Source organism: Chionomys nivalis, chromosome 9 (assembly GCF_950005125.1).
Source record: "Chionomys nivalis chromosome 9, mChiNiv1.1, whole genome shotgun sequence".
NCBI lineage: Eukaryota > Metazoa > Chordata > Mammalia > Rodentia > Cricetidae > Chionomys > Chionomys nivalis.
The window spans coordinates 22,722,586-22,731,285 of NC_080094.1; the positions used below are offsets into that span (position 1 = coordinate 22,722,586).

The window sequence follows — 8,700 nt, forward strand, 5'->3', positions numbered from 1 at the left end:
AGAATCACAAGTTAGCCGGACGGTGGTGGTATACGCCTTTAATCCCAGAGGCAAGTGTATCTCTGTGAGTTTGAGACCAGCCTGATCTATAAAATGAGTTTCAGGACAGCCTGGGCTGTTATATAGAGAAACCCTTCCTCAAAAAGCCAAAAAGAATCACGAGTTCAAGGTCATCTTCAGCTACTGATCAAGTTTGAGATCAGTTTGAGTTTTAGAGGCAAGAAGCTGTCAGCAACATAGATAGCCATGTTACCTATGTTAACATAGATAGCTACCTCGTGCCTGTGCCGCTCTGTTCAGGAGTGCTCAGACTGACCAGCAAGACCGTTGTAGTGTGATTCTGAAGGTAAGTAGGAGCTCCTTGTCCTTGCTGTAACCCAGCTCTTAGGACTAAAAGAATGGCCCTGGGTCTGTCGTATTTCCACTCTCATTCCTGGATTTCAGGTATCTTCATATGTGTCTTCAGAGGGTCTTCTAAAAACAGTTTATGAGTCAGACCCTATATTGTCTCTTTCCAGAGAGCTTATTTACCCTCTTCCTCTCTTGTATGACAAACCAGAGCCAAAGCCAGCCTAATAATAATACCCTCTGCCTTGACTATACTTGAGATTATAGTGTTTCTATAATATAGTTTTAGCTCAACTCAGGCAGAAAGCATAATGTGCTTTAAATAGATTTTTATTTGTTTATATTATTTTTTCTCCCATACAGGAATAGCATTACAATCTAACATTCAGAATCCTGTTACACACATACACAGGCATGCCACATGACCAGGTCTAGGTGGTTGTGTCCTTGAGTCTGTCGACACATCACAACATGGTCAGTCAAAGATTTTTCATTTCAGCCAGTCTCAACACAAAACACCCAACAGAGATGCACTCAACTTGTTGGTTCCATTTGGAACTAGGTGGTAGGGTAAGAAGGTATTAGAACAGGCTGTGGTTTGTCTGCATTCAGTCCCCTCACACAAAGCTACATGGATCTTGAAAGCCACCCAGGAGCTCTGGTAGGGTCCTTGTTGCACCTAAGACATTATAGGTCACAGCAAGTTGATCAGAGGGTTCCAGGCTGGGGAGCAGGCATACTCCAAAACAGCACCAAACTGCACTCACACACACACAGTGCCCTGCCGGGGCTAGACTGGCAAAGGGTAGAAAGTGACACCAGCTCAAGAGAACCACTCAGACTTACTGGAGAAAGCTGGAAGTTGCCCTTTGATGTAATCGGGACTCACTCTAGAAACAGGTCCCTCTGACATCCTTAGTTTTGGCAAAGTGCTGGTAGTATTGACATTAATACAAACTGGTACAAATTTCTCTAGGGTCTCTGAAATCATCAGTCAAGACAGACTCTCTAACCTCCTGTCTAGGGTTGCATAGGACTTTGTGAATTCTGGTTCCCTTGTGTATTCAAGTTCTGTGGTTTAAGAAAAAAAAATCCTGAAGCATGCTCAAGGTGAAAGGCACATACACAGTCAATACAGTATGACAAGGTCTGATGCTTCAGGAGGCAGACGAGCAGGAGACTGAGTAGTGTAGGTTCTTAAGAAATCTATACTCAAAATATTGCCACACAAATGCTACAGAATCTATAGGAAAATACAAAAGAAAAATAAGCCTTGCAACCAGTCAAATGAGAGATTGGAGAATTCTAGAACTACAGGAGCATCTAGAAATACAGGGCAAAGGCGAGGCCTTTTGAAAGTTGAGCCAAATGCCCCATCAAACTTCCCACAGCAGCAGGATCATGGGCACTTGCCCAGGACTGAGCCTAGGCCCCATCTGGCAGTGAGGAATAGACAAGAAGGGCTGGAGGGAGTCTCAGCTCTTGGAAGTGCTGACGATCCTAAGCTGGCTGGGAAGTGACCTTCTGATAGCAGGAAGAGTAAGTGTACCTGGTTGTAAAGGACTTGGGACAAGAACAAAGTTATCAACTACTAGGGCCCTAATAAGCTGCTGTGAGGTTTTGATCTGCGTATAGTTTGCGTTTGACTTATCCTTGGGCTAGGAGACCCTAGCAGGGCTTCCTCCGTCCCCATCCTGGGGACACCCTCTCCCATCCCCACATGGAGCCTGGTGAGAAAGCATCAGAGAGGGCAGCTACTTTTACCCTCGTAGGAATGCAGTTTTCTCCAACCCCGGTTTGGGTCTGAGGCCCGGAAACCTGGAGCTGAAGCGAAAGGGAAGACCTGTGTTAATATGTAACAGGAAATCTAAAAGTTTTGAGGAAGGAAGAGCACACACTTAAAAAAGGACAGCTAGAAAGAATTGGAAACAACTTGGGGGCATCCCAAGAGGCTGTTGCTGGTGTCTAAGCCCCACCACAAGAAGGGAGAAGCTGGCTACCCCACCCCTGTGCTCTACCCAAGAATTCCTTAACTCCAGATAGTTAACTAGAAAGGGAAGAGAGACCACAGGGCACCCAGAAAGGAAGAGCCCTGAGGGAGAACATCAAGAAGCCTCTTGAAGGCCCTGAACTTCCGTAAGAAAAATTTGGGAACTGGAACAGTGAGGCTCCTGGCCTCCTACCCAGGAGTGTTTATTAGCCAGCCATATTGAGCAAAGTATGAAATATAAGGTCAGAGGCAAGATGAAGGCAGAGCTGTCAGTCTGGGGATGGCTTTACCCCAAAGTTACTGTCCTTCAGCATCATCCCTCTGCATTCTTGGGATATGTACCCTTTTCCCTGCCTGGAAGCCCTCTGGCCTGTGTCTCTCCTAAGCCAATTCTAGCACCTTGGGCATATGAACAAAGATGGCCAGGATGTCGGGGGCCTTACCCAGCTTCTACTCCTGGGGTGGCATGTCAAGGTAAGGTGACAAGGTACAAGCCCTTCGAACTCCAGACTCACTGGGAGGTGGGGAGGGAAGGGCTCCTGAAGGGAGACAGATTTCAGGATTATAGGAAAAGGAAATGGGGGCAGGCCCCAGGGCTTAGCTCCTCTGACCAAGCACTATGCCCTCCCTGCTCGCTACTGTTTCTCCTCCCATCTGTCCCTGTCGGCACCTCCCAATAGGCTGCCTGTTTCCCTCCACTCCCTTCACCTTATCTAACTTACAACTCGGTCCTCCTCCACATACTTTAACTTTCCAGGCCTAAGCAGCAGCTCCAAGGAGCTCAGCCCCCAGGGCGGGGGGAGGGGGGGACCTAAAATCAAAACCCTGTGTCTGACACCTGCCTACAGGGTAAGAACAATGGCCCAGGTCTGGCAGGTTGTACCTGGTCAGGATTGGGAGGGAATTGGCAGGAAGGAAAAAGGGAACGGGAGTGGGAGCAATTCCTAAGGGAAAAGAGCAAGTCTTGGAAAGGAGGAGCTCAAAGTGGAGAATGCGCCAAGTCACGGTGGGAGAGGCTCTTAGAAAGCGGGTGGGCTAGGAGGACAAAAGTGAGGGGGAGAGACAAGCGCAGGGGTCTGAAAAGGAAGCACGGCAGAGTAGGAGTGGGAGTGAAGAATCCGAAACAGATGAGGAGAGTGACCCGGGATGAAAGAGGCTAGAAGGTGAATTAGTTCAGAAACTGAGAAGTCAGGGAGTAGAAAGGGCCATCATCCCACCTCAAACACTTAGGAAGGAGGGAGCTTCTGGTATCCAGATGGAGGCAGGCGGACCCTGGACACCCCTTGAGCAGCACACTGGCTGCTGCCGAAGAGGCAGATGGGACCGGGAGACTGCGGGGGATTCGAGGTGCAGCAGGGGCGCTCAGTAGTTGAACTGACGCTGGCACGGCTGGTAAATGAAGCTGCCCTGGTGCTTGGGCCGGCGCGAGCGACTCTCCCGAGCGCGGTTCTGCCGCTGTAGCACTTTAGCATTCAAGGCGTGGCGCTCTGCCCGCTGCCGGGCCCTCTGCAGCCTCCGCACCTGGCCGGCCTTTTCTAGCAGCACAGCTCGCCCCGGCATAGCAGCAGCTGCGTGGTGCAGGGCCCTGGGCTCCTGGCGGGCAGGCGCCAACTCTCTGCAGGGACAGAGTACAAACGTTAGAGGTGGACAGCGGGCTGGTATCTCCCACCCTGTCTCTTCTGGGCGGAGTATATGATGCCCTAACTGAGGGGTACCAACTCTTCCCTCAATCCCAGTTAGAGGTGTTTCTTAGCTAAACCGAACTCCTAATCAAAACACTCTGCACTCTGGCCTAGCAGTTCAAGCCGGTCCCAATCCCCTGGAGCTAAGACTCTCCCAACTCCCACCTTAGCCATAAGGCCACGCCTCTCTCCCATCAGTGACCCCTACTAGGCGGGCAGTCTCAACGTCCTTCAACCCACTCACCCATCATCGCTGAGGTCCTGATCAGGCAAGGCAGCGTCAGGGTGAGGGGAAGGTGGCCCAGACTCCAGCACTATGGTGCTGCCGGTGACATAAACGGACATGCTGGGATGCTCAATGAGGAGGTCCTCCAGGGGGTTGCTCTGGAGGCGGGCCGGCCCAAGACCGGGCCCCTCTGCAGTAAAACAGGCGGGAGGGGTAACAAACCAGCTCTCATCCATCAAGGAGGGTGCGGGTGGAGGGCGGCCTGCGGGAGCAGGAGAGGCCCCAGGATTTGGGGGAGCTGTGTAGTTGTCTATAGGGTGTGGGGAAGGGGGTATGCGGAGGAGAGGGAGCAGCGGGAGTGGGACACACACACACAGACCGGACACGGGATGGGGAGAGAAAGGGCATCGTTAGTCAGACCTGCAGCCCTGTCCATCGTGCCCAGAGAGCACCTGAGGGCCAGGGTTCATATCCTGCTGCCCTAGGGGGTCCCAGGTGTAAGCCCCAGCAAATCAGGAGACAGACAAGGCTTTCAGGAGAAGGGTCTGTGTTACTTCACCTCTATGCTCTCTACCTCAATTTCATGACCCACTAAGCTTAGGGGGACTCCAATTTCCAAACAGCTCTTTCCCCTCCATATTGCAAGGCCTCCTTTCCTTAGGGTGCCTACATAGGCTCAGGAATCAGAGTTCTGGTCCCCTGAGTCAGGCCTCACCCTGCAGGTCAATGATGAGCCAGCCATCCACTTCATCCTCCTCTGAGACGAAGGCCCCGGGGCAGTTGGAGTCTTCAGGAGGCGAAGGAGTGCTGAAGAAAAGGCTGGTAAAGCGCTGGAACATGGTCAGCGGGTAAAGCAACCTCAAGGGGGCGCCCTATGGCAGTGCAAAAACCTGGGAAGCAGAGAAAGATATTAGAACCACAGACTAAAGTCTACTCCAGCCCCCAGCACCCAGAGCAGTGATAATGGAGAAGCATTGGGCAGGCTCTTGTGTGTGCTTTTCTGCTCTCAGTAGACTTTCTGATGTGAATTTAGGAAACTGTTGTATCTTTGTTTTCTTGTTTGTCAAACAAGAGCAGTAGCCCCCTAATAAGAATTAAACACTAGGTGCCTGAGGACACACAGTAAGCATCCAATAAGTTAATAAACTTGCCATTACTACAGGTTGCTTTGGGGATATGGAAGAAGTGATATATATGACCAGGCTTTGCCAGGGAAGGTCTCTAGAGGATGGAACAGCCAAGCTGGACTTTGAAAAGTAAATAGGAAATTTCCATCGAGGGAAGAAACTGCCCTTACTGTCACCATCATAAGATTAACACTCATGCACCAGGTACTATACTAAGCGACTTCATCTGTTCTACCTTAAGTAGTCCTCACAACAAAGCATAGAATCGGAGCAAAGTATGAAAGCACAAGCCTGTAACTTAGTACTTGGGAGACAGAGACAAAAGGATCAAAAAGTTCAAAGTCAGACGTGATGAGCCGCATCTGTCATCCTTGCAAGGTGGAGGCAAGAGCATCAGGAGCTCAAGTTCTGCTTTGGCTAAATAGTGAGTTTAAGGCCAGTCTGAGCCTCATGGGACCCTACCTAGAAAAAAATAAACAGTCCTTGGCTATATGAGATCCTGTCAAAGGGAACAGAAAAGGAAAGAGAAAAATAAAACAAAGCTCAGATAGGTAAGGTAAGCCCAAAGTCTCACAGCTAGTAAAAAGATACAGGTAGTATTTGAATCCAGACAGCTGGTGGCATCCGTAATCACTATAGTCCACTCCTGTCTTTTCTGCGTGTCTGTCTAGGCACTTTTAACTTGATAACTATGACTGTGTCTAGGTGTATTTTTCTAGGAAAAAAATCTTAGATTTCAGCAAGATTTCCTAAGCAGCAATCTTTGGCCTCAGGGACCAAGAAGTTATAGGACCCTGTGTGGTTTGAAAAGAAACTGCACAATTCTTGCAACAATCTCACCATGGGACTAGGCAACCCTCAAAAGGGTATTCCAGATGAGGTGTAAGAGCCTATGCCTACAGACCCTCCCCTACTCTAACCCCCTTTCCCCACACTCTTGTCCAAGGATAGCATCTCTGGCCAAGACAGAGAATATTGGGTAGGCGGGCCCTAGTAAGACACGTCAGTGGTAGAGGATGGGAAAAGGAAGTAGTTAGATCCAAGGAGCCTGGAAGGATAAACACAAGGGTTGGACTAAGACCCAAGCCTTCAGATGGCTCTTCCCTGGATCAAGACAAGGAAGTCCCCTGTTCTAGAAATGGAGACCTCAAAGTGATAACCTTAATCTATCCAAAAAGCTACAGCTTAGTGGTGGTGAGGCAGTGCAGAGTATATGTAATCAGAAAAGCCTCAAGAGATAATACCCAAGAACACAAGGGTGCACAAGAGGCAGGGAGATCAAACAAGTGCCTTGCTCCAGCCGTCACCCTCCTGTCTGTCCACAGAAAGATGTGGAGACCCTGGTCTCCAGCTTCAGCATGCATTTCTCAGGGTTCCCACTGTATCTGGCCCTGCACTGAGCCTCGACCGTTGACATGTTGAGTGAGGTAGGAGAGGCTGAGCAGAGCAGCTCACTGGTGGAGATCATACAGGAGTCAGTGACAGCCAGGAGAAATGGCAGCAACCAGCCCACCCCTGACTGCCCACCCCTCTCCCCCTCGATCACTAGGAGAGCCTCCTGGGTTTTCTTTCCTAGCCTGCTGGCTTCCTGGTTCTCAGATTCCTGGCTCTGCTCCAGTTAGAACCTTCCCTCAATGCTACAGCAGCTGTGCCCAGAATAGCACTTGAGCCCTAAGTCACCCCTAGCCCAGGCCATTCTTGACCAAACCCCAACCCGGGAAGAGGCTCCAAATCCAGCCTCCACAGCTACTCACTTGGAAAGTAAGACACATTATCTCTGCTCCTCTGGAAGCAGACTCGGGAGCTGGCAGAAGCTCTACAGTCACTGCACTAGGGAAGGTCTGGGTCCTCCCAGCTGACAGCTTGGGATCTGACAAGGTGATGAGAGGCCAATAGAGGGAACTCCCAAGTCCTTCTCAACAACATCTGCCCCGGAGACAGCTGGAGGCAGGCAACTAGTGACTCACCTTTCTGTGGTCAAAACAGCTGGGAGACAGCAATTTATTGGGCTCTACAGCAATTTATTGGGTTCTAAGTCGAGAGAAGGCAGAGAAGGTCAGGGCCTTGAAAGGGACCCAGTCTTTAGAGACCTCCTGGAAAAAATGTCCAGAATCGAGAAGACAAACACCCTATCAAATCGGGGTGGTGCTGAGCCCAAGATAGGGTAGATATATAGCTTGTTATTTGAACTGAGCTTGTACTATGCATTTGCCCACAGTCAAGGAACCTGTCACTCACTGAGTGTGACTCTAATTGGCTGAGATCTCCAGGAAGCTATGTCTCTCTGGGTATCAGTTTCTCCTTCCATGAAGTGGGCTTTAAGACCCTCACTATTTGTAGGCTGAAAATGACATCACCTAAAGCTCTGCACACATGTCAGGGATTAGAAGGATGTTATTATGTTGGGGGGCGGAGCCTGAAGACTGAGGGCATCCACTGCCATCTGGTGCTGTCTCAGGGACCTGAAGTCTGAAGCCTCCTTCATCCACCTACCACACTCTCAACTTAGATCGAGCTGTGCCGTCCGACCCTTCCTCCTCAGGTCGCAAGGAAAAAGCAGGTGAGAGACCTGACCCCAGTCCCTAGATTAGCCCGGGAAACCGGCGAGTCCCCTCTGGTGCCGCTAGTCTTTCAACGTCTCTCAACCCTCAGCCGGGCTCGACACTGCGCCCACCGGGTCACCAGAGGACAAGCACCCAAGCAAGCCTGGAAGGCGGGGCTGGCCTTGGTGACGTCTCAATGTCATATGCAAATAAGAGACGTCACGGCCCACCGGCTTGGGGCAACCAATAGGGAGCCGAGAACGCAGCTCCAGCGGCCGCCGGCGGAGACAGACAAAGAACCGGAGAGGGGGGCGCAGGGCGTGTCCTGGGGTGCACGGAGCCCCCAGCCCCGCGGTCGGGACTCACCTGGGGCGGCTCCGGCAACCGGTGCGCTGAGGTAGTTGTGCGGCCGGGCGTCCCCGGGGCGCCGGTGCTCACAGCCGGGACCGCATACCCGGGACTGGCCGGGAGACTGCAGGGCTCTCAGTCCGACGCCCGGAGCTGCTGCGGCCGCTGCGCCGGGGCTCCACGGCACAAATCCGAACGCTCCAACAGCTGATTGTGACGTCACAAAGGGGCCCGCCCGCTCGCGTCAGCGGCCGTGGAGCGGCGGCCAATCGCAGGCGTCGAATGTTCTTTCCCCGCCCCTCCGCGGTTCGCCAGCGGGTGGCGAAGCCCGGGATCTGCGCCCTGAACCTCGGGCTGAGTGGAGGTGACAGCCCGAATTCCCTGCCCCCAGTCACCCACAAACCTCGCACTGAAAACGACCCCCCATTCTTCCACA

At 51.7% G+C, this 8,700-nt stretch overlaps 1 protein-coding gene across 1 annotated transcript; it reads right to left on the bottom strand.

The window, feature by feature from the left end:
* Positions 1-667: 667 nt before the first annotated feature.
* Tp53inp2 (tumor protein p53 inducible nuclear protein 2) lies at positions 668-8,465 on the bottom strand. Its single transcript, XM_057781779.1, has 4 exons — positions 8,283-8,465; positions 4,962-5,136; positions 4,265-4,556; positions 668-3,953 (listed from the first exon to the last, which is right to left on the bottom strand). Exons 2-4 carry the CDS (start codon positions 5,083-5,085, stop codon positions 3,701-3,703), a joined length of 669 nt encoding a protein of 222 aa, XP_057637762.1. The 5' UTR covers positions 5,086-5,136; positions 8,283-8,465; the 3' UTR covers positions 668-3,700.
* Positions 8,466-8,700: the final 235 nt, after the last annotated feature.